The following is a 26,357-nucleotide window of genomic DNA, read 5'->3' on the forward strand; positions in this document are numbered from 1 at the left end:
AGACTCAACACAAGGAGATTAATAAAAATTATTGCCTATTAACAATAGGCTAGAGCACTGAGAACTAAACACAAACCAAAACCACCTTCCCTTCATCCACTCCCTTCTACTTCCTCACCCTGGCAGCACAGGAGAATGGGGAATGGAGGCTGCACTCAGTCAATAACATTTCATTTCTGCCGCTCCTGCAGGGGGGTACTCATGGGCTGCAGCTCCTTCAGCCATACCCACTATTGCAACATGGATAGAGGAGGTCTCTCCTTGGGCTGCAGGGAACTTCTGCTCTGTGCCTGAAGCACCTCCTGGCCTCCTTCTGTACTGAATCTGCTGGCTGCAGGGCTGTTTCTCCCACATTTCTCACTACATTCCTACAGCTACGGTGCAGCATTCTCTCTTTCTTAAATATGTGCAACTGGCATTGCTCATGGCTCAGCCCTAGCTAGCAGCAGGTCCCTTTTTTGGAGCAACTGGAACTGGATTTGAGCTGACATGGGAATTTCTGGGCTCTGCTCAGAGGCCACCCCACGTCTCTTCCACTCCCAAATCCTTGCCATGTAAATCACATACACATCCACGAGACAGGCAGAGGAGGAGAAACAGGAAGGGAAACTCTTAAATGAAATATATAAGAGATAAAAACGTGAGACAACAGAGCTCTGACAAACATGCAATAGCAAACTAAAAACAGATGACTGAAGCTACCACATTACTACTCATCCACTCTATCCACCTGCTAGCTGAGCCTGACCCAGGACAAAGGCATCTGAGCTGCTAGTCAATCCGCTTCACAGCATGTTTGCTGCCAAATTGGTGTCAAACTTCCAAATGCAGGAGGAGACACCCCCAAAAAATAAAGCAGCTTGTGTAGGTAGTATAGCAAGCAACAGTCAGCAAGGTAATATATAAGAACCACAGTATCTAAACAACACCAAGAGGAGTACTGCCATTTATCCAGCACCACTGATTTTCTCAGATGCTAATCACAGTGCAGATCACAGAGAAGCCCATTTCTACAGAGCTTCCCAACCCTGAGTAGTAGAAAGCCAGCTCATTTACACAGTGGCTTGGTGGCAAAAAGTGTCATTGACAAGTCAGCTGTTTACAAAACAGTCTTAAGTTTAAAACAGATGTAGATGTCTACTTACAGATTGCACATGTCGATCCTGGGAGGAGACAATGGAAGCAGTTGAAGTAGAAGCTTTACAGCATTCTTCCAACCTCCTTCTTTCTCAAATTCACAGAAAAGGTAGGTACATTCATCCGCTGAGAACTGGTAGAAAGTATAAGTGTCTCGAAAATAGAGTTCTCGGTCCACTGTTAGAAAAAAATAACATTAAACTTTTACCACATAAAGGTTCTGTGTTCCCAACTTATACTATATTGCATGTGGCTTTAATCCTGAGTTGCAACACCACACAGGTCCAAAAGGATCACAAGCAGCACAGAAGCAATCCTGTCTTCTAGCATTAATTTAGTATCCAAACAAAACAATTCCAAAATCTCAGCATGTAGATCTTCAGGCTCCTGATATTGAAACTTTAAGATTGCTGATTAATCAATTTTGGAATCAGTTTGGAATCAGGAGATATGGCTAGAAGATAAAAACTTTTCATTTGTCAAATTTTTAAGCCTCAATTTCCATTAGCTTCTAATATGCTCTTGCTAATGGCTAGGCACTGGTGAACAAAGTTAATAAAGCAGATGAAAAGAATGCACCAGGCTAAGAAGCAACAATAAAAAATTCTAAGTTTAAAAAAAACAGTTGAAATGATTTCGTGATGAACATCTTCACAGCACGTTCATAAACTCACAGCTTTTAATGGTAATAACTTAATGCTTAGCCTATCATTATCCCAGTCCCTGCTAGAACTCAAGGGTATTGGTTCTGTAGAATAGTCTTGAGTAGGATAATGTAGCAATACAAACAGCTGTCATCTTCTCTGGCATATCTGCAATTAAACTAGGCTCAAATGACAGGTTCCACAGCCAAAAGAGGGAGTTCCTACTGAGGGTGTTACTCAACTCCTGCCAAGGCTGCATTATCAGACATACTGTCAGCATAACTGGAGTAGGATAAAGCCTTTAAGCATACACTGAGTGTCAGCTTACATATGGAGAAGTCTTCAACAACCTCATCCTCATCTTGCAAGGAGGAAAGAGAAGTGTCTAGCACAAATCCCAGTGTTGAGAATGCACCACGCTACCCAAGTGGTGTCACCAGAAGCGGAGTCTGTCAAGTTTCCAGAGGCTGCTTACCAGTGCTATTGTCACAAACCACATGATCTGGACCAGACCCCTAAATTTGGAGGGGAAGGAGAGGCAAGTGGGTAGAACCTGGAACCACAATTTTCTCCAGGAGCTGAATCTTCTCACAACCTGTTGTTTTTCATAGATTGGAATACAGAGTGAAAGGGGAAATCACTAACTGCCAGAAAAGTCATCTGGTGAACTGGTGATCTGCAGAGACTAAACAGCTGCTATCTTATGAAAAACCAAAAAGGATGAGGAGGAAAAAATACACAAATAAACCAGAAGAGACACGCACACTGATTGCAACTTGGCAATAGGCAATTATATTTACAAAAGGATAAGTAAGGAACTTGCCTGAAAAGAGAGATTCATCTTTGGTATTTATGAAATAAAAGGTCACGGTGGCAGGCCTACCAAAGAGGTAGTAAAATAAACAAGTGTAGTAATTAAAAATTGACCTATCTGCTTTTTTTCCCCCCTTTTTCCGCTCCCATAAAAAATGTGATTATTACTCTATGCAGGAAAAAAAAAAAAAAAATCAATAGTATTCCTTACTTACAAATACCATCACACTGACCTGATAATATAATGCCCATATCCAGAAGCAGCTGCCACACTCCAACTGCAGTAGATCTGCACTTAACAAAAGGGCAGTGCTCCAACAGCCAGTCTACCAGTTCTGATCCAACACAGCTTCTCCTGAAAACAGACAAAGCATTAATGTAGTAAAAGAGGTAATGTTAAAATGCTGATCTATAATACATCGGTTTCTTTAGTTTTATAGACGTAATCCTCTTGCTCAGCAGAACAAGCCCTTTGTCTCAATTACTGTTTTTTTGCAACCCTATTCACCTCTAGGAAAGGAATTATTCTGGCAAGTCTCAGCAGAATGCCCCCAGTTACAATGAGGAAACTAGTGTTAGATTAGGAAGTTCCCTTACATACCTAAATCATACCTAAATCATGTGGCAACCTTCACAATATAGAATATTTTTTATCAATTTGTGCTACATACAGATAGTCATCTGGAAATGTGTAAGAGCTACATAAAGTCCTGAGGCTAAAAGCTGGATCTTATTATATTTCAGAGCATAGTCATAAGCAATACAACCTTTATCTTCCATATTATTGGTAAAATTCTCTTTTTAATTCATTTTGAAAAAATTTATGGCTTTTTCTTAAATATATATACGAATGGTGTTATAATAGCAATACATTTTAGTATAATTGAAAATAGGAGGAAGCAATTATTCTGTAGTGTAACACAAACTGAAAATCACTTCATTACAGAAATATTCCATAAATTAGATGCAAAAATCACTGTGTACATAAATCCTAGGAATCCAATTAACCTCTTTTATAACAACAGATCAGGGTTGAATCTAGCATTCTTTTCAGCAAGTAACAAACAGGACTGTATATGAATCTATAAGAAATTAAATTAATGGACAAGTCAGGCCTCTGCTGCTTTCTGACAACTGAAAAAGTAACATGAGAAAACATGTTAAAATACATTTTTTTAACAATTAAATATATGTATTATATTTGTAACTTCTTGACAAATCACACAAGATCTTACACTCAGAATTTAGTTTCTTATCAACTCAGGACATTGGCAAATGAAAGTAAAACGCAATCCAGTTTGTTAAAATGAATGACCTCGGGTTACCTGCAAATTCCTGTAAGGTACACCCTGTCTTTAATCAGATCAGAAGCTTGTAGCGTAAAAATATTCCTGAGAGCTCTCCCAGCACAGGAGGAACTTTCTCCATAAATCTGAATGAAAAGAGAAATTGAAAAGTGTGACAAATAGGGATTTATTCCGATTGTAGCAAATCGTTTTTGCCACTGTCTGCTCCCTCCTTCTGAGCAATGCCTTCTCCCTCTATAAACAACAAGCAAACCATCAAAGCCTCATAGGAAATGACCCCAACTTCTACCATACCCAGTCTTATTACTAGCTGCAGATGCCCCCATGAGTTGGAGATATGTTCAGATTAAAACAAGTGTTATTCTAGAAAGTCAGAAAGACTATTAACCTTTGAAAAATCACAAACACAATTACAGTTATTCCAGATGTATTTGTATTAAATAATTTAATACAAATTAAAATGTCATTTCATGCATTGTTGTTTTTTTTTTTTTCTTTTTCTTTTTGTATAGAAACTTTCAAGGTACAGTGTGACAGCTACAGGTCAGTTCCTCTGTACCTTGATACAAAAATGGACGCAAGTTTGGGTTTGCCATGCCCAATTTTTACTTTACACCTTAAGGCTGTAGAAGGGTCTATCAAAATAGGACCTAATTCCGTCTTCCATAAAAGCATGTTTTACTTAGGTTCTACATACTACTCCTTACTGATAAATTTAACTTAGGCATACACGGTCACATTTCTTCCTAGTCCCAACAAACCATAGGAGTAATACAAATAACTAAGTTGAAAGAAAATCAATATCACAGTTTCACTTCTTTCGGTTCATGCGTTCTTGGATCTTTCAAAGAACATAAAACAATCCTTTGGCATTAAAGTATTGTGAGATGTAAAAATAGAGTTCTCACTCTGAAATACTGCAGAACTAAGTTAAGTCACGGGAGCAGCTTAAATAGCTAGGAAGCAAGTGCACACTAGACCTCACAACTTTGCTGGAAAATTCAGTAATAGAAATAAACAATTTCTAAAACATCCAGATTATAATACATTAACTTGGTTTAATGGCAGGCTACATCCACAAGTGTCTTCAAAGCTATGGTGAAGGGGTTGAAACAAAGCCAAGATATTCCTAATACATTGTTTTATGAAGTGGAATCACAACGAAGCTTGACAAGTACCTTGTTTGAAGGAGTTTCCAGGTATGGATTTGAAATTCTTCTGGACAGTGTCTGTAAGACAGTTTGGTAGAACTTTAGTTCAATTTTTTTTTTTTTTTTTTTTTTAATATAGGTATTTTAGCTGTTGAAATCTAAATAAGAATTTATCAAATCATTTGAATAGTCTAACTGAAGTTTCAAACTAAGACATTTGATATTAGGGAAATGGGTAGGTAAAGTCACTTCTGTATTTTTAGCTACATTTATTCTGGATCTGTGAAAGAAAATGAGCAATAAAAAATTCTGTAGAAGAGATCCTACCATTTGGGTTAAAAATGTCCAGAAATGACAAGGAAGTGTTACAAGACAAACCTAAAAATCTCTAGGTGAAAAGACCATCATGAAAGCAGTATGTACCAGAAGGGGGAAAGTGTAATTATGTTTGCCCTAACATCTCTTCAAAGAAACTTTATCAATTCAGTAACAACACCTCAGGGTCACAGAACTTCAAGGAATATTACTCTTCTTAAATTAAACTCTTAATTACATGAAAACACTACCTTATATAAGGATAAATGAGGAATCAAATGGTGACTAAGAGGGAAGTAGCACTGCTGTAATACACACCAGCATTATCTCTGCTGTGCCACATGCTGCACTGGTAACAGCATCTCAGAAACAGATGCTCCAAAGTAAGAGGAGATTCTAACAATGATATCAGTAGGAATAATGAAGGAGTTGGATATGTTATAAGATGAGACGAAAAAAAAAAAAAAAAAAAGACTATGACCTTGCAAAGGAGAGATTACAGGAGAGATGCCATTACGCAAAATAATGAAACAGCACAGAGAAAAGATAGAATTTCTGTTCTCTATATAATGTGATACATATAATGTGAGAATAACAACTCACACAGTGAAATTAGAAAGGCTTCATATTTGAAAATACGGAAAGGAAATAGAAAAGTAACTCTTTAAGGAAATGCAATTGCCAAAACCTTATTGCTGTTCAATAAGGATTGTGGATTGAAAGTTACAAAATTAAAAGTAGATTTCTAGGAGGCAAATAGGGATAAGCATCTATACTAGAGTCAGATTATCTCATCCATAGTTGCCACACTACTTCCACATCTTGCCAGTGTTAAAAGACAAGATATTGCCTGCTCTGCTGTTCACTGGCAATTTCTATCTCACTACAAGCTATACAACACATGAGCAAACACTGCCTAGAAGAAGCCTGGAGCTGGAACAAAAGAAATTGTGCAGGTGCACTGGCAGAACAATAAGAGGACTGTGCAGCGCTTGCTTGTATTAGTCCAACTGCAGGCCAGGTAATCAATTCTTTACTTTGAGAAGGATCCAATTCACACGTGGGATGCTGTAATCACAAGAAAATCATCCTTCTCACACTGTAAGAACTATGGAATCCATATTTCAGTACTATCACCTGCTTTCTCACCTCGTATTTCTGGAAATGTATTCTTATAAAGGGAAGGGAAGCAACAAGGAATGACAGGAGTATCTGACTGTTTTCAATTCTTTGCCCATCACAAATGTTAGTGTAGTTCCATGCATAACAGCAGCTCCATACAGAAATACTACAACATAAAAGCTTCATTTCCCTCACCCATACACAACAAATATGTTGTAAGACCACAACATTGCCTCCAGTCCCACTTAGCCTTTCTAGCAGGCATGTCATTAACACCTCCATGCTGCAACAGCCCTACATACCAACACTTCAATTGACTTGTGTCCAAGTGTTTCATTCAACAAACCTCCCTTACCTTCTGCAGCACAGCCCAAGTTTAGACACTGCTGTGCCCCTTCCCACTCAGTCCCCAGGCTGGCGTTAATGCCAGTATCATCAAAAAGCCAATTCCAGTGATGTTGGTGGGAGAGAGGACTAAGTGTAGGACTCGCCTAATTCCAGGGAGACCAGCATTCCTCTTTTGGCAGGATGAATTTGGAGGTAGCTTGGCTCCTCAAACTGGCTCATTCTGTGAGGGAAATAGTGGCACTGGGAGAGTTAAGGACAAATGCAAAAGCAAAAGGGAAGGACAAGAACATAAGACTAGAAGTACTGGGTTGAAATGGGAACAAAGGAGCTGTAGGGGCAAGTTCTAGTTTCGTGAGGTGAAGTGAGTAAAGTCCTCCACCAGGCTTTCACTGCTGGCCTCTTGCTATCTGTGCCACTCGTCCACCCTGTTCAACTCCAGCCCAGCTCACTTATGAGGAAGGACCAACAAACTCAGAAATACAGAGACCGGAAATAAAGTCGCAGTGTTAAGCTGGATCCCAAAGGGTTGAGCGAGCTCCAAAGCGAGTGTAAGGTTTGACAGGAGAGTCAGTAGAGATGAAGAAGAGGACAGAAAAGAGAAGTACAATGTCCTCAGCCTGGCACCAGAAGCCTGACCAGTTCAAAGACAAATCTGTACAGGCACCAACACAGAGACACATGCTCGCCCAGTGATGCCCCACAGGGGCCTGCTGCAGACCTCTCAAGGCTAATTTCAGGTGAAGTTGGTACACTTGCATCTCAAAACAGATAGAGAGCAAGAATTAGACACAAATTTCCCCACCTTCCAGGGTTTGCTGCCTTAGCCACCAAGGTCTTGCTAAGGCAGCACACCTCAGGGGACACTAATTGCATGCTGTGAAGTGAAAAAGCATGAGGCTGCAAAACTCTTACAACTTACAGTGAAACATTCCATTGAGCTGCACTTAACTAAGGCCCACACATAACTGTACACACACAAAGCAAAAAAGAAGTAGGTTTAATGGCAGTATCTCTTTTTCTCCAGACTACAGAGGACCAGAGACATAAGGAAAATTGAACTCACAGTGCCCACTTTGGCACATACTCAGCTGTTAGATGATAGCTGAAGCTACGAATTACTTCCAAGGAATGTGTAAAAAGCCACTCAGGCTGAAAACAAGTAATGCATAAAATGTTTCTAGTTTATCCTTCAAATCACACAGAACTCAGGTGCCCGGCAGAGAGAAGGATTCACAGCACTGAAGGATGGGAGGGCAGGACAGCATAACAGCTTCTTTTGGTGGTAGCTGGAACTCAGATAAGCTCAGAGCAAGTATTAATCACAGCCTAAGAGAATATGCTTATACACGCCAGGTGGGTATCTATCTACAGAACATTTCTGCAAATACAAGAAAATGGAAATTGCATATGAGAGCCACAAGTCCCCCCAAAAAATTATTAGTGGTATTCTGGAATAGAACAGGAAAAAAGGATCTTTCTTATTGATGCTGAGGGGGATGTGCCACTCCTTTCTAAAGGCATTTGGTAAATACAAGCTGTTCCTCCCCAGTGATCACTCACTTCTACTACAAACATAAATTCAAAATATATTTGTAAATAACTCCTGGAATGAGCCATTACATGCTTTTAAAGCAAATTCATGTCATCAAGTAAACAACTCATCTGTACTGAAAACCACTTTGGAACAGCCGCTGCAGCCCACGCCACGGGCCACGTTCCAGGCATTGCTTCTCCCATGCCTCTGTGCCAGTCTGTTGAGGGGCAGTGCTAGGCCAAGAGGTGGGCAGGGAGTGGGCATTCCCATTCAGCCTCAGGATGGGAAAGGAGCTCCCCCAGGGCACTGGGAGGGCTCTCCTATGATACACGAGTGGGGGATATGCCAGCATAAAGACATGTCTGCATGAGACATGAGAAGACGGCAGGGACAGGGCCCAGGAAGAGGTTTTGGAACAGCACTGCTAGAATTCAAATCTGCGTACACCACAGATAACACAGTCCAAAAATGGGAAGAACTATAAAGGATTTTACAGCAATATTTAAAACATCTAGAAACACAGGGAGTAGAGCAGTGGTGTTAACAGAACAAATGGATTCAAGTAAAGTGACCAGAGATTAATTTAAGAAAAACAAATAGAACACCCTTCTTTCCAATTCACATGATCATTTCAAACACTCCAAGCTAGCCTTTTAAAAGCAGTAGCTAATTTAATGACTGATACTTCCAAGCAAGATATTTATTTGGGTTTAAATAAGTACTGCATCAAAAGGACAATTATTTTTAAAGATCTTGGGAATCTCTCCCATTATGTAAAGATTAGGACGCAAAGCTACTCATGATATATTTTAATATGAGAGCACAATCTGATTTCTGAAAGGTTCAAAAACAAATTCACCCACACGCAAGGTATACTAACGAGGGCAATTTGGTCTTCATATGAAAGAAGAAGCGAGATCTGAGTTAGTTTTTCACTTAGCAGAGCATGGAATTGGCTTTACTAAAGCAATTCAATCTGTATTTACTAGAAAGTGGATAACATTCTAACCAAGGGATAAGTACACTATAGAGGGTGTTCTCAGACATGCTTTCTGAAGATGCATTTATATTTTTTCCTAGTCTTCAGATCTTGGACTGGCTTCATCCCTGCTTCAGATAACGTTGTCTCCAGGTTGCTTGTGCTCTCCCTGACCAAGCTGTTCCAACAACTGCTGATATTTCTGCCACTGCCAGCAGTGCAGTTGCAGAAGCATCAGTGATGCTCCATACATCTGCTAGCAATTTAATCTTCATCATGCTCAGAAAGACAAAGCAACAGTGCTTGGAGCTCCAATTTAAGTGCTTTCCCCCCATGGGGATTTAGTACCGTGGCAGCAGCCAGCAACCTGTCTGCACTAGAAGTCACATTGTAACACCACAGAAGAGGCCTTAAAAATAACAGGGAAATAATAACATTAGATACAATATTCAAGTGTTTTGTTTTCCTTCTAAGAGCTTCAAGTATCTCTGTGCAGCTAGCAAGAAAAGAAAGCTTTGACAAAAATAGGGAAGAATTGCTTGTTTGTTTTTAAACTAAGATTGTAAAATATTTAAAGGAAGGAATAAGGGGATTTGTTTTAAATCTCAAAGAAATAAGAGCAGGCAGAATCAGAGATCTCCCCCTCCAGCAAAGTGCTTAAGCTTCCACTCCAAGTTTTTCAAATAATTAGTTTCTTAACTGGCTGTGTTACCAAAATGGTACATAATTCTATGTTAAGAGCTTCCAACGCACAACCAAACTTCACCTGTTACAACACATATATTTGTCTATTTGATCATGGCACAATTTGCAAACACAGCCATTATCATTTTAACACTGATAAGTAATTCTCAGTACATTTTTATGTATAAATAAGAAAATAAGTGCTTACAGTTCCAGGGCACTAACACTGTATCCCTAAAGAATTTTGTATAGTACTTCACGCATTCCAAATTGGATTACTTGGTATGCTTAAAATTAAATAAATGTTTCAGAGCTGTGCTCTATCAGAGCTTATTTCCCCAAATATAAATAGCCTGCAAGAAAATCATCACATTTTGAAATGCACGTGGTGCAGCACAGGCTACCTAGTAATGAGACCATCACAATTCCCTGACTGGGGGATTTCTGCAACTGCTCAGCACCTGAATCCTAAATTGCCTAATGTGACCACAAGGGAAATCATGCATTCTGATGGATTCCCAAAAAGCATTTAAGCTCCAAGCCTAAGATACACTTTCACAGGTATGCATGCTGGAGAGTTCTCACCTTCCAGTCACAAAAGAAAACATACATTAAAGGATCAGAAGCAAAGCTGAATCCAAATTCACATTCAAATGCAGTAAGATGTTTGTGCTTTTCTCCCTCCACTAATCATTCAAATCTAACAACACAGTTGCTCAGAAAAAAATTAAAAAAAAAAAAAAAATCCACCAGGGGTATTTACTTAATTTCCCTCAGGCTTCTCTCCCACTCCACACAAATGAAAAAGTAATTTTTTTTCCTAGACAGATTTCTTTCTCTCATTATGAACCCTGAAAATGATAATGCCCTAATAACAACAGAAATGACTGAAAACATTACAACTGATGAAAGTCAGTGAGCTTTTGTCTTAGATAAAAATTTACTTGACTTGCTACAAGCAAACAGCTAAAACAATTAGCGAGTTTCCATTTCCAGTCCTGATCCAAAAAATGAATTCTGGCACAAAGCAGGACTGCACCCTCCCGAAACATCCTGCCCAGCATGCAAGGTAAGAAGGCAACAATCTCTGCACAAGTAAATACTCATTTATTCCAAGTTTTAGGTCATTCCAGGCAAGAAACGGAGGAAGGGAAAGAAAATCAGTGCACCATTTGGGTTATTGGCTGGCAGGACAAGGGGAAATAGTTTTAAGTTGAGGGAGGGAAGATTTAGGTTGGTTGTCAGGGGGAAGTTCTTTACAGAGAGAGTGGTGAGGTGCTGGAACAGGCTGCCCAGAGAGGTTGTGGATGCCCCATCTCTAGAGGTGTTCAAGGCCAGATTGGATGGGGCCCTGGGCAGCCTGGTCTACTAATAATTGGGGAGGTTGGTGGCCCTGCATGCGGCAGGGAGGTTGGAGATTCATTATTCTTGAGGTCCCTTCCAACCCTGGCCATTCTGTGATTGGCCACCTTCAAATTTTTGCATTTGATGTTGGACACTTATATCTTATTTCTGCATAATAATCCTACAGAAGTGCTGTTTTTAACAGATGAGTTGCTACTGCTGTTTGGCAGTAGCTGCATTTAGGGAGTATTGTCACGAATCCCAATCTGTTTCCATGTGACAGCAGATTTTTGCTCATGGTTGCTAAGGCACAGCAAGCAGAGTTGGTTCTGCAGCTAGCTGACTTTCAGCAGATAGTGTTCATATGAAATGTAGAATACATCTGACTTTCTGCCAAATAATATTCATAGCAAGCAACCTTCCCCCACTGTTCTTCTGAAAACCCACTGTCAAAATCCATATGGGTAACGAAGAACAACCAACAGCACAGCTACCCACATTAATATTTATGTTAGATTCAATATAAAACTTTTTATAAAAGAAATCACTTTGATCTTAAATCTCATATACTGGGGTGTAGCAGAAGAAGGTCAGAAAGCTATAACATGAGGAATCTGCATTCAGCAGAGCTTGGAATTTAGGATTCCCAGGTGAGACCAAAGAGCTCTTTGGAGACACCCCAACAGGCCATTAGGAAAGAAAACTGAGGAGTTTGCTCTCACCTTTTCTGTATAAAAAGAACTTGCAATGAAGCTTAATGAGTTATTTCATAAAAGGGATGCCTACTAATCACAGTTCATTCTTGCCTCCCCCAAAACAGAAAGACAACTGAGAAAATGGCTGACGTTTCTAAACGCAAGGAACGCTCTTCAGGTTTACACTTATATCTGAGACAACACTCATTAAGGCAACGTGTTTAGAAGCATCTTTATACTTTCCAGGATACACCAAGCTAAACATAGCTGAACGTCTTTATGCTTCAGACAAAACTTTTTTAGTTAATATTGCATAAGACCCTTTAAAACTTTTAAAGCCTCCATATTCTAGCAAGGAGAGTAATTCAGTGCATTAAAGGCAGTTTTGTCTGCAATGTCTTTCTCTCTATCTCAAACAATTTAAGAATAGGGAAGGAAGGGAAAAGAGCTATAGAAGAAGATAGTACAGAAGGATGGGTCAGCCGATCTCTTCCCTCTTGCCCAGTCGTAGGCCTCTCTGTATGTCTCCAATGAGTGTCTCCAATGCACTGCAGGATGCTGACTCTGAAACCAGATCGGTTCTAGAGAAATGGAGGAGCAGTGAACTGCTGGAAGGGAGCAGCTGGGTTGGACAAGCTTTATAATCCCTAAAATAAGGAGACGACCACTCTTCTGCTAATGATGCATTTCCACAGCCAGACTAAAGTGCAACTGAAGAAGGTTGCTGACAAGCAGGTCATGCCTCTCCTACATCTCCAGCTGCTCCTTCTCACCCCTGCCACTCCTCTGCCTTAGGCCACTGTGTTAATGAAACCACATGCTCAACCAAACCAAAACACTAATAGCTTAAAACTGGTTTAATGAGAAATGATTGACTTTAACCTAGATTATTCCCCACTGCTGATGTTAGCAAGATGGGTGAGAGGGGCACAGGCTGAAGCAGTGGGATGAGGAGGGAGCCAGGAAGGGACAGCTGAGCTCAGAGGATGCACTTGTTTACACCACATTAAACTGTTCAAGGAACTGTCTAATAAATCCTTAGTGTCTTTGCTTTGTTAATGCAAAAAGGAAGTTAACTATACCAACAAAAAACAAGACAAAATTCACAGGTGCTGGAGTACCAGTAATAGGGAATGTGACCTCCCACCCACAAATTCACGTGAGTGCGTCAGCTTAAGAAAAACAGAAATCCCACCTCATTTAATTGCACTGACCAACTGTAAACTAAGCATAGATTACAACATAGAAAAAGAGCTTAAACTTGTGTGCTGTTCTTTCTTATAACAACATTATGAATATTCTAAACTCATATGCTAATAGAATACTTACAATTAGAATGGCTTTTAAATATGAAAAGCAGAAATAATCTGTTTTTATCATATTTTATACAATGTGAAAATATGCAGAGCATTTTTAGACTATTTGCGTTCCTCCATTAAGCTAACTAGTTTGCAGTTTCAGTCACACCTTTCCTGAAGTTAGCAAAAAGCTTCCCAATGCATTTCACTCCTCCTTGCTGCCAACATATCACAACCAAGCAGCATATTCCCTTCTTTCAGTACAGAACAGGCACCGTACAGTAAAAAATTAGCAATATTGCTGTATTTATTTTTCTTTAAACCTTAGCACTTTAGTAGATGTTGTTTTTAATCTACCACCATGTTTCTGACCATCAGCATTTGGTTTGGTTTCAATTCGGAGGATACCACAAAAGAGCAGGTGGGTATTTTCCTCATGATAATTAAAATACATCTTTAGAAATATTAATTGCTGCATAATATGCTATAATTTGATAATAGATTATTGGAACTTCCAAGAGAACACGCACAATAAACAATGTTCTGAGTGACAGGTTACAACTTCTTTTCACATAAATCTAAATGAAGATGCCAACAAAACAGTGAAGAGAGATGAGGAGTGGGAAAATGTGGATTGTCTGCATATGCAGAGCTTTTCAAAATCTCTCTGCTGGCACATCTCTTGGGCTGCCAGCCAAATACTTTCTCCTGACATTTTCAAATTAAAAAAAAAAAAAAAAAAGAAAGAAAGACAGCAGGATGGCACATCAACTTAGTAAAGAAATATAGGAAAAACAAGGTGAAGGATGTCATCATTAGTATGGTAAAGTGACATCATGGAAGAAAAATACCACATAAAGATTGTTCCCCAAAAATATAGTATGGCTTCCACTCTTGTAGAGATACGCTATCTCTGTACAGATCTTATTTTCAATCAAACTACCACAGACAGCATCTCAGTATCTGATTTGTTCTTTCTTACCTTGTACACTACTCAATTATACGCAAGTCATAAAGGAAAAGTGTTGAATTTATTACATTCTCAAATTAAGCATTAGCAGGGGAAGGGGAGAAGGACAAAGTTCTCACCAAAATGTATAACTTATTATGATCATGTTCTGTGTGCACATTCCAGCTGCTCTCACCCTCTGGGGGCATTGCAACTCAAGCCATGTTTTGCTACTTACCCCGTCTGTATAGCCCTCCCCTTACCTCAACTATTTTAAAGCCCTCCTTACCAGGCTGGCCAACCTGTTGACAAAGACACACGTACCCCTTTTAGTGAGGAAAACCCTCATCACCCCCTATCAGATGTCCTCCTCCTCAAGCAGGATCCCATTGTCAAATAGATCTATTTCCCCAATACCTATTTTTCTAAAATCTTCATATTTAATTAATACCACTTTAAAGGTGTTAAAGAAGATTGCATGAGCAATTGGTCATCACAATTCCCAGTGAATGGAGAGTACAATTCTCTGATGCAAAAGCCTCAGAAAATCAGAGGTAGAGGTTTTTTTGGGGGTGTTTTTTTTTGTTTGTTTGTTTTTTAAAAGAAAGAAACCAAAACCGAGGTGAAAGGGCTAAAGTCAAAGTTATCATGCTAGATCATTACTATCATCACACTGGTAGTAGTCAGACTATTGTAACATATCAACAGCTGCATCATAGCACAGGGGCTCCTGCAAATAAATTTTCAGGTTCATTATTTAAATGTTATGGAAAGAGGGAAGAGAGAGAAAAAAACCTTACTAATCTCCATGCCCCTTTCTCCATGGAATTGAATTTCAGGTTCAGAGAGGGAAAACATTCCATACAGTCATTGTGACGCTACGCATAGCTCCCTCGATCATCAAATCAAGTAAACCTATTATGATTTCTACTAGTTCTTGGAGCAAACTGGGAAGACGCTGGCTCTGAGGCTGGCAGAAGCTGGTTGTGCAGAACTGGAACCTACAGGGAGACCAGCAGCTCTCAAGCTCCTCCCTGGAGCTTTCATTACTTGACTGGATAAGATCCTACACCACCACTTTAGCTTTCAAGTTTCTACTCAGGGCAGGGGCTGGACAAGAATGCCTTTTCTTCCAACTCAAATAATTATATAATCTCCTATCCCATCACTCCTTGATTCAGCTGGTCAGCTTAATTTTCCTCCTTGAATCAGCTTCATCAAACATGGGAGAAAGTTCATAGAGCTGCAGAGCAATTGCAGATGCTTCTGTAGACACAGCCAGTGTTTAATAAAAGGCTCTGAAGATCGTACCAGCCTTTCATCAAAGTTTCTCCCAGCAAGAAATCATAGAATCAGCAAGGTTGGAAAAGATCTCCAAGATCATTCAGTCCAACTGTCTACCTACCACCAATATTTCCCCACTAAACCATGTCCCTTAGTACAACACCTAAATGGAACTTCATCCTGTTGAACTTCATCCTACTAGACTCAGCACAGGGATCCAGCCTGTCCAGATCCCTCTTGTAAGGCCTTCCTACCCACAGGTAGATTAACCTTCTCTCCCACCTTAGTGTCATCTGCAAATTTACTGAGGGTACATTCAATCCCGTCATCCAGGTCACCAATAAAAATATTGAACGGGACAGACTCCAATACCGACCCATGGGGAACACCACTCGCAACTAGAACATATCACATAAAGTGCCAGATCTCAGCCACTGAGTATGCTGAGGTGACTATAAAATCATAATCATTGAATTGCTCAGGTTGGAAAAGACCTTAAAGATCATCAAGTCCACCCACAACCTAACCGTACTACCCTAACAACTGTCTGCTAAATCATGTCCCTGAGGGGAAAAAAAAAAAAAAAAAAAAAAAAAAAAAACACACATCAATGTTACTGCAGGCATTACTGGTGCCAGATCTTGGCCTTCAGTAACCCACATTTATTAGAGATTAAATATAATGAAACTTTTAGAGCAGATAATCAAATAACCAGGTGATTCATCTCATGCATTACTAACAGCCACTCATTGCACAGGAAGTTCTACCTATCCTCTGCTATGTGAGGCCCTCCAGCAAGCAAGCTGGTTTTCCTCTGTACAGACCTATGAGCATTCCCACGAATTGCCCTGATGACCCTGCTGCAAGGAGACTCACCTCTGCTGCATGAGATGTGACAAGCAGCTGAAACGCAAAAATATCTAAAACCGCTGCCACTATTTCAGAGAAAACCTGTCCACAGACAGAGGAATAAGTCTTCAAATACCAGCAAATACTCTGCAAGTAACTGTGAACAAGCCTGACAGACTAAATAGCTTAAAATGTCAATACAAAGTACATATCATTGAATAAGAAAACCCATTAAAATCTTAATTTATTCAAAAGCAATTTACAAATAAAGAAAGTTTTATAGATTTCAATAACAGCAGCTCATTTAATTCATCACGTACAAAAAGACAGTTAAAATTCAGTGCTTTCATTATGATTTATGAAAATATCTTTCAGTAAATTGCGTCAGTTTATCTTATTTGAAAAATGACTATATTTGAGACTTATTTTTTCTGCACGAGCTGCACGTTGATGTTCCATGAATTATTTTACAAGTGTAAAAAGGTATGTTTTAATGTTATTTACTATTTCAGGGAGTTCCATTTTTACCACTGCCTGCATACATCGATCACACAGCAATTTCCCAAACCCTATTTTTTGAAAAGTGTGCAATTATTCCTTTCAGGTACACAACGCGTACTTCACTTTTGATGAGATATCTGAACAAAATGTTTAAGTTCCTAAGAACTGACAATCTGATTTTGCAGTATCCAACCTAGAGGACTCGGTGCTCCGGGGGCATCTCCGCTTCACTCCTGCATCTCTCTCTGGTTTGGTACCAATCTTCTACACAGGAAGGTAAATGACTTGCTCTGTTCTGTCAAGCACTTTGAGACCTGATCATAGAATGGCTTGAGTTGGAAGGGATCTCAGTGATCATTTAGTTCCAACTTCCAAGACACAGGCAGGGTTCCCAGCTACTAGATCAGGCAACTAGCTCAGGTTGCCCAGGGCCCCATCCAACCTGGCCTTGGACATCTCAAGGAATGGTTGTCAAGACTGGCTGTGCTCATGGCTTGAATTAAACTACTCTGCTTTTCTTACTTCTTGGATTTTCAAGGAGTGGGAGCAGCCTCCAAGCTGTATGAACAAGCTACAATGAAATAAGCTCACAGTCAGTCTTAACAGTTTGAGAATCTACAGTAATGTTGTTTGTATTGGCAGCACTCCACCACATGACCTCGTGGGAACAATATGAATTTCACTGACAGTAGCTCTTGGCACAAGCCTGTGCCAACCAGCTATGGACTGAATAGTGGGAGTTCTTAACCACTTCCAGAAGAACAGCTGTAATTTACTTGTTTGTAGAAGAACTACTGAAGTTTAACTATTTTAGTCCCACAAGGCAGTCAAGGCTTCACTGTGCAAGAAGCTTAAGAAGCACTCAATTCTCAAGAAAAAAAAATAAATCAAGAATTGTTCCCTTGAGTCACCCACACAACTTCTAGGCAAAGTAGCTCCAAGAATTCTCCACCTGCCCTCAGCAGGTGCAACTCCATTGCAACTTCGCAGAACACTTTCAAACACCCTGCAGAATCTAACCTTGATAACATTTTCTTGTTCTTGCAAACCTTTGGTCTGGATGTTGAAGCAGGAACAACTCAATGAATGAAAACTCAAGTGCATTCCATCTCCAAAAGGAGACCTTTACCACTAAGATACTGTGAGACTTGAAAAATAAAGCCAGTTCACCTACCATTTAATCCTGAATATTCAGCATCTAGAGTAACATGAGAAGAAGAGTGCAGTAACCATTAGATATAGGACTAGAACTCAAATAGGAGTCTAACATACATGAACATACTCTAAAAGTAGCTTAAGTAAATTTAGCTTTCAATATACTGAGATGTTGCAGAATCATAAAACTGCATAGATGCAAGACACAGATGACCCTTGTAAATTTTTATGCATGGAAAAATAGCTCTGATTTCCATCTGTTTAGGACAATGGAAGATGGACTGTGTGGGCAACCTTTTCCTTGCAACAGTGCCATTTTAGCAGCTGTGGAATAGTGGGTCACCTCCACTGGTGCAGGTTTTTTTTGTTTTGAAACAAGAGCAGTGTGGAGGATGTCTTGGTCATCAATGGTGAAAATGCATAGCTAATAATGACGACCTTTGAAAAAAGTAATGTTCTGTAGCTGAGAATTTGCTCTATCAAACGGTGTTACCGTGCTCTTTGTATCTATTGTAGTTTCCACGGAAATAAATAGGAGGCATTAGTTTCAGAGCGACCTACTTTTTATTTCGCTATTCTGAATTTATTCTCTGTAAGCCCAACTAAGTCTCAAAATAAAAGTCCTGCTGTGGAAGTCAGCCCACGCTGTGTGAGGGCTAGAGGTTTCTTTATCATCTCACATTTTCCAGCTGGTAACAGGGAGTCAACACCATGAAGATTTTCCCTTTCAGTGTTCACTATTGAAGCAAGATTCACTCCAACAAGAGACTTTTGAAAATGTGAGGCTTACGTACCTTACAAGGGTTCTTCAATGAAGCATTTTAAGTGCTCACTGCATTCACTGTTTACTTCTACACAACATGGGCCAGATCAGACAAGGCCTTTGCAGGTGATCCTGCACCTCATATTAGACTTACAGAACAGGCGTTCAACCAAGCTAAAAAAGTCAGAACTCAAAAGAGTAGCTTATAAAAATTAATACTTTCTGTAATGAAGTCCCACTCAAAGGAAAAGGAAGTATTCAACTGCATTGCACTAAACCCATTCAGGAGACAGTACATATAAATTATTTCACACAGCCTAACTCTAAAATAAATAAATAAATTAGATCTTCCTTGAACTGGTCCCACAAGAGTCTCTCTTTCCACATTAGGTTATTAAACCTGATGATTCCCAAGCTCCTACAACAACTCTGGCAAAACAAGACCTGTTACCAGCAGAGTTTCTCTCTCTTTGGTTCATTTCTTATATATATTAGGAATCCTTTAAACATATATAAAGGCACCTTTGTTTTTCCTTTACAAAGAAAGACTGTTTCTTAATGAGGAAAAAAACAGTCTGAAAGTCAGTGAATTAAAAGATTATTCTATTTTTAAATCTGATTAAATGATCTGAATTAATTAACCTTTAACTGCATTTGCAACTATTATCTAGTTCTGCATCCCAACAGAAGTTCCACCATATGACGTGTTTGTCCTAGTCAATCTTATTCCCATATTCCAATGCATACAAAAAAAAAAAAAGTACTACAGTCTAAATTAGCATCAAATAATATGTATGTAGTGGGGAAAAAAAGTCCAGGATATGATATTGGTGCAGGAACTTGAGGTGAATTGTATGTCATGAATTTGAGCATATGTACTGCATTAGATGTGTCTTGACACAGAGGTTGAATTCCCTATAATTTCAATACAATCTCGCTATACCAGGAGTTGCAAAGAAAATTGGTTTTGCGGAAAAACTGTTTGGGAGTTACATGTCTCACCATGGAACATACCAGATACCAGTCAGATATGGGGGCAATCCAGAAAATATGTATCAGAAGATTATGGTAAAATTTAATGGTACCTGGGGAACTTTATTAAGCAAGCTTCCTGCTCAATTGATGATATGCTTTTGTTTTTAAACAGGAGTCTCTTGCCTTGAAAGCTGCAGATCACCAATTTAAGGCTGTTTCAAAACAGATATGAGGTAGTAACCAGAGCCTGCACATGCAGAATCTGAAATAACAGCTCAGAGAAATATCCCATCCTTCCACTAAAGTCACCAGTGGTAGCAGTACAACTATTTTTAAAGCAATTATACTTATTAGAATACATAAGAGAGAAGTAAGACATAAGCACATTTATCGATTGTCTAAACCATTACATACGAAACAAAAGTGGAATAGTCTCTGCGTTACTCATAGCCGGAGTAGCTGAACATATTCTGAACAGTACAACCTCAAAGAGCCAGCAGACCGGTCTGCTGACACTGTAGCACTATCAGAGGAAAGAATGCACACATCAGTGCCTTTCAACAGGGTCACATTTCCACCACCTGAGGAAAGACAGTCCTGGCAGACAGTGCAAGGAAAAGCACATCTGAAGAGCTTCTGACCATCAGCCTAAGCAGCAGTTCAGTCATTCCCTGTGCTACTTGGTCCTTCCATGTCCTACCATACTCACCACTGTTCCTTTCAGGATCCCCCTATACATACACACATGAAGCAGCAAGTCCAAACTGAGCCACCTTCTTCTGTTTCACCGGACTGAGTCAGAAAATCATGGAATCATCTACATTGGAAATGAACCTTAATATCATCAAGTCCAGCCATCAACCTGACCTGCTGAGTCTCACCACTAAACCGCATTCCTCAGTGCCACATCCACGTGTCTCTTAATTACTTCCAAGTATGGAGACTCCACCACTTCCCTGGGCAGCCTGTTCCAGTCCATGACTACATTATCTGAGAACAAATTCTTCCTGATACCTACTCTAAACCTCCCCAGCACAACTTAAGACCATTTCTTCACATCCTATCACTTGCCATCAGAGAGAATAGACCAATGCCTTCCTTGCTTCAATCCTCTTTCAGATAGTTGTGTAGAGAAAGGAATCAGAATCTTAAAACTGTAAAATCCCTAAAAAGATGCAATGTCCACTGGAAATTAAAGTCTGAGCTAAAAGACTGACCACATCTTCCAGGTGTTGAAGCAACAAGAATTAACCTTTCTCATCTTTAATATTCTGCAAGCCAATGCTTGCAACACTGATCACTTCAATATGCTGTTATCCTCCTTCCAGTTGCCCACCGTATCTTGGTTACCAGCCCACCCACACTGAGAAGTTATTAACTAATATCATTTCAAGACAGAAAACATTTTCTGACCTATGCAAAATAGGTGGTGGGAGAGAAGGAAGATGCTGTGGAACTGCGGTATTTACAAGTTGCTCTCCAAGCAATGTGCTCAAAAAAATGCTAGCTTGTTAGAGAATTTAGACTAAAATTGAGGAAGCAGAATTATACACTGATGCTTTCCCCACTACAGCTATTGATCTATCAGAGACTAGCAAAGATACTCCACCAGTTTCTACAATCACTAACAAAAAACAAGATGCCAGTGACATCCTAGCTGTCTTCCAGAATCACTTCACCAAACCAGCTTGGGCTAGCCTGGATGCCCTACCGAAGACTTGCTGAAAGATTTTGAGATATCCATTTCTCAAAAACAGTGTTATTTTCACCTTGATCAGTTTGCTCACTGCTCCATCCTTTCACACACTACCTTTTTAGACATGGCTTCAAACCAGTTGTTGTTTCAGTATCAACAAGGGCTTCACCAGTTTGATGCAAGCCAATAATGTATCTTTTTAGTCACCATTCAATTATTAAACTAGTGAAACAGTTTAAGCACTTTCTTGATACCTGAGTACACAAACAGACAATTCTGATGTGGAGACACAGGAAGATTGAAGAAAACAGGGATGAGAAATACAGTTATTTGGGAAGCATATGGTTAACCCTCCAGAGCAGATGTTATCATCATCCTCATGCTATGAGCACCTCATCAGGACACTCTCCCTCTCTGTTCTTAAAAGACAAAACCCAATACCTCTCTGGTGCGACTTGGATTTGAATTTGCTATGCTGAATCTAGTATGTTTTGTCACCAAAGACAGCTGCAGAGGGTCTCAGACACCATTTCCGGTAAGCAAAATTTTGCTTTAGAATTCACATCCCTACTCCATCAAACAAGATACAATCCAAGGATCAAGTGGGTTCATCAACAACAGGAGGGCTCTGGGTTTGGAAGATTACATGGGAGGCCCAATTGCATGTTTTTCACATGCCTTATGCTTGTTGATGTTTTGAACTGCTATGCTTGTGCCAAGAGATAACAATGACTAAGTCGGGAGGGAAAAAGTCACGTTACATAGAAAGAAGCATACACATACTGAAACTGGAGTTAGTTGGCCAAGGCTGAAGAGAAAATGACTCACAGACCCTCAGTATTTAGTTTTGTTCCTAAAAGTCAGAAAACACCAGAAACTGCTACAGTAATGGACAAAGAGCCAGTCTGTTTTTATCCTTAATTCAAGATAAATAATTAAAAAAAAAATAAAACAAATTTCTAGTTTTGGAAGTCTCATAAAACATACCCTTAGCTCCTTCAGTGCCACAAGGTGGTTTTTTGCCTCAAGTCTATGAACAGCAATTATTATTGCCTCTTGGCAGCTTCTCTGAAATTAATTTTATTTACAGAATGGAAGAATGTTTCCTTATCCACTCCCATCCTCTTGCCATAAATCCTCCTGTAACACATTTTGCTGTTAATTAGCAACTGAAATAAGTCCTTTTCTACAACTGCAATAAATGGTTTTTTAAAGAGTTTACTAAGAACACAATTTTTCTTTAACAGCAGTATAGCTCTGTTAGCTTTGTTTTGTGCTTACATGCAACAGTCCACTACTGAAACGCTTTGTTCCTACAATCTTAATAGTCTACAAGTTTAGAGAACAGTCTGTAATGCAATGTTCTTCAGAAGTCTTTGTCACTGATTTCAGTTAGATAGCTTTGCTCAAAACAACAGTTTTGCCCCAGAGTTGCCAAAATTAAAAACGAAGAACAAAACACTTTCTTCCTCTCCTCCCCATTCATTCTTCTTTATTTATTAGATGGGTATCTAACTCTTAATAAGCATACTCTCTATTCCATCATTGTAACTCTTAAAGAAAATACTGATGTTAGCAGAGTCAAAATGCACTTATAGGATATTGCTCAATGATTATTTGATGAAGTTGCTGGTTACCAGTCTTCATAGTGCCTTCCAATCAGTTGTGAGCACATTTCATAGGAGTTTCACCACCCATGACCACTCGTTCCGGGGTGGGGGGGGCTAAAGGACTGGGGAGAGAAGGGGATTATTTTCTGTTTTTTGTTTACAAGAACAATAGAATCTTTCACATAGTATATTGGTAAAGACTGGCATTAAATTAGCTGGTTTTCTTGCACATTCAGAGACCATCTACACTGCAGTACTTCATCGCTGTATCTCCAGTAGAGATAGTAGGCTCATCTTAGCATCTAACATTCCCTTGAAGAAACAACAGCAGTCTTTTCTGGCGAGACAAATTACTGTAACAGATCAAGCAATAGCAAACTAATAAGGAAAGTACAGGATTAAGCAATCTGTTTTCCTTCTGAATAGAAAAATATGAAGGCACTTCAGTGTTCCATCTTCAGCTGAACGCTGTTTAATATAACATAGTAGCATGATAAGCAAGTTTTGCTTACATTATTTTAGTCAGTCAAAATCAGAAGTCTATAAACAAGTTCAGATGGATCTAGTCAAGGTATGTGTGGACAGCTCCATGTTAAATTAAATTATCTTCAACATCAAATACAAAGAAACGACCAGCAGAAGGAACAGAATGCTGACATCTTATTTGGTTTAAAATCAACTCTCTTAACATAAAGAAAGCAATGTGAACACCTGTGAAAACCTAAAGATCTGCAAAGACTAATCTATGCCACCAAAAGCTCTAAAAAGATAACAAATGGTTTGGATGAGAAGCACACAATGGAGAAAGGGAGGAAAGTGCATGATGTGTACAACTCAGTAGCATAGTCCCATCTAGATTACATTCAGCACAAGCCATTACAAGCTTAAAGGGACACTGCCAAAGCAGACAAGGTTCAAAACTAGGTGTAACACAGTGGCAAGCACAACAATGACAGCAGAGCAGCAAGACTACAGGCTGCAGCAAGTGAGGATCAGCTCAAGCACAACAGCAGTAGGCATGGAAATAAAGAAGCTGTTTACCTTCAGAAGGCCAGTAAGGTCCTCACGTAGGCGAGGATCTCCAGATGAGATATCCTCACCTCCACTGCCAACCCTTAAATGAGGTCTGGGAAGGGACAGATCCTGGCTCCAGAGCTTCCAGTCACTCAGTTGCATTGCTTGCACCTGAGCTCGCCTCAGTTGGCCCTGCCTTCCTACCAGGTGCTCAGTCACTGGTTCTGGAGTCACTGGTACTGGAAAAGCTGTGACAGCATTTCCACTACACCAAGCAACAAAAACAGCCCTGAGAAAGGGACTTTCTTCAGATGGAAAGAGTCATACAGAGAGACTGGGACTTATTGCTTTAAAAGATTTCTGTAAAAAAGAATACCTAAGAATAGATTGTATAGAAGACAGGAGTTTCCTGATAGGAATAAATGAACAAAACAGTAACTGAAATGAAAGGTGGAATATTTGAAACTGATCAAAAATAAATGTTTTCATAAACACGGGAAAACAAAACACTGTTCCTTCCACTGTAATGTCACTATTATCAAACATCATAACAAAGCTCTGCAACTGCAAGTTTCGACATAAGTCTGAAGCCAAAATACCAGACAGGTTCATTGAAAGGCTGGAATTCTGTATGAGTAGCATGAACAGCTGTAACTACCTGTACGCATCAGAATATAAGGTATGTCCAGCTATTTGAATCTAGAAAAAGACCACGTATAAGGCAGACTACATAGCATTTGCCCAATGTTATCAATTATTCTTGAGAGAGTAAGAAACTTTTATTTGCAGTTATCATTATCTGTCAAATTAATCTTAAAATTTGTGGACATATGACAAGATGAACCGACATCTTGATCCACTACAATGTTTTCTGTCTGCACTAGCTTCCTGGCTCAGATACTTTGAAAAACTTACAGCATACAAACCTTTGTAAAGATGCTTTTCTCATCTCAAAGAATGTTTACAGGTGATGAAAAGATCCTCTCTCTTTCTAACTTGGTATCCACTGAGTGGGTAGAACTGTTCGGCCTGTTAGAGCAAAGTCATTCGTAAACATTATCTTTGACAGCAATTGCTGGAACAAAATATATAAATCAGATTTTATTTTTTTTTTTTTAACATAAAACTTCTACCAGTATAATGTAAATATTTATTGCCACACTGAATTGCAAATAATCAACTCATAGGGACTTTTTAGCAGGATTTCAGATAAATTCTCAGTTTATTCACACATTGTATTAAGTAAAAACATATCTCAGTGAAAAGAAAAAAAAAACAAAAAAAAAAACAAGAGCATCACATTGCTGCTACTGAGTTTGGTGGCTCACCAGTCCTAATGCATGTCCTGGCAACCTAAGAGACATATTGATTTGCAACCATTCATTCAAGTGCAGTAAAAGGCATAATTAGATAAATAGCTTTGGTAAAACAAATCTGAAACTCATTTGTTTGGGGACTGTCTGCTTAATGAGATAAAACAAGAAATTAAATATCTGCTGAATGTTTTTCTTCACATCCTTGAATGCAATAATAAAAATATAAATAGATGTACTCATTTAATTGCCACTATTATTTTTGCATTTTATATATTTTGTTCCAGCAATTGCTGTCAAAGATAATGTTTACGAATGACTTTGCTCTAACAGGCCGAACAGTTCTACCCACTCAGTGGATACCAAGTTAGAAAGAGAGAGGGTCTTTTCATCACCTGTAAACATTCTTTGAGATGAGAAAAGCATCTTTACAAAGGTTTGTATGCTGTAAGTTTTTCAAAGTATCTGAGTTCCATTTCTGGACCTGATAGTTTCTTTCTCTTTGAACAGAAGTCAAATTCTGCTTACATTTTCTAAGTTTTTATGATACATCTAGCAGGACCTAGCTGAAACATACTGGAAAGGATGGGGTATGTTGTGCCCATACCTTTATACTTTGGCAGCTAACAGCTGGATTCTGCTTTTCTTCACTTCAGACTGGCATCTCCCACGCACTTGGCCTTCCTTCACAGACACTGTGAACTCGGTTCATCCCAGAGGACAGATTCAGCAACAGACTGGTAACCCACACTCCCCAGATTTGCTGGCACTGACAAGGGCTTCAGGCAGTGCAGAAATGACTAACTGCAGCGACATGCTGGGCTGTGCATGAGCAGGGATCCAGATCAGATCTAACAGATTTCTCTAGCTCATTCCT

General features: G+C 39.3%; 1 protein-coding gene across 4 annotated transcripts in view; it reads right to left on the bottom strand.

Annotated features, from left to right (window-relative positions):
- RAPGEF5 (Rap guanine nucleotide exchange factor 5) overlaps positions 1-26,357 on the bottom strand; it is a 150,855-nt gene that overhangs the window by 115,658 nt on the left and 8,840 nt on the right. For all 4 annotated transcript variants that reach the window (XM_085226174.1, XM_085226177.1, XM_085226176.1 and 1 more), the window contains exons 2-5: positions 5,080-5,130; positions 3,920-4,026; positions 2,828-2,949; positions 1,146-1,314 (exon numbers count right to left, since the gene is read on the bottom strand). In XM_085226174.1, coding sequence (XP_085082300.1) covers positions 1,146-1,314; positions 2,828-2,949; positions 3,920-4,026; positions 5,080-5,130 — 449 coding nt within the window. The remainder of the gene's footprint in view (positions 1-1,145; positions 1,315-2,827; positions 2,950-3,919; positions 4,027-5,079; positions 5,131-26,357) is intronic.

Source organism: Meleagris gallopavo, chromosome 6 (genome assembly GCF_905368555.1).
Source record: "Meleagris gallopavo chromosome 6, MGAL_WU_HG_1.1, whole genome shotgun sequence".
In the NCBI taxonomy this organism is placed as follows: domain Eukaryota; kingdom Metazoa; phylum Chordata; class Aves; order Galliformes; family Phasianidae; genus Meleagris; species Meleagris gallopavo.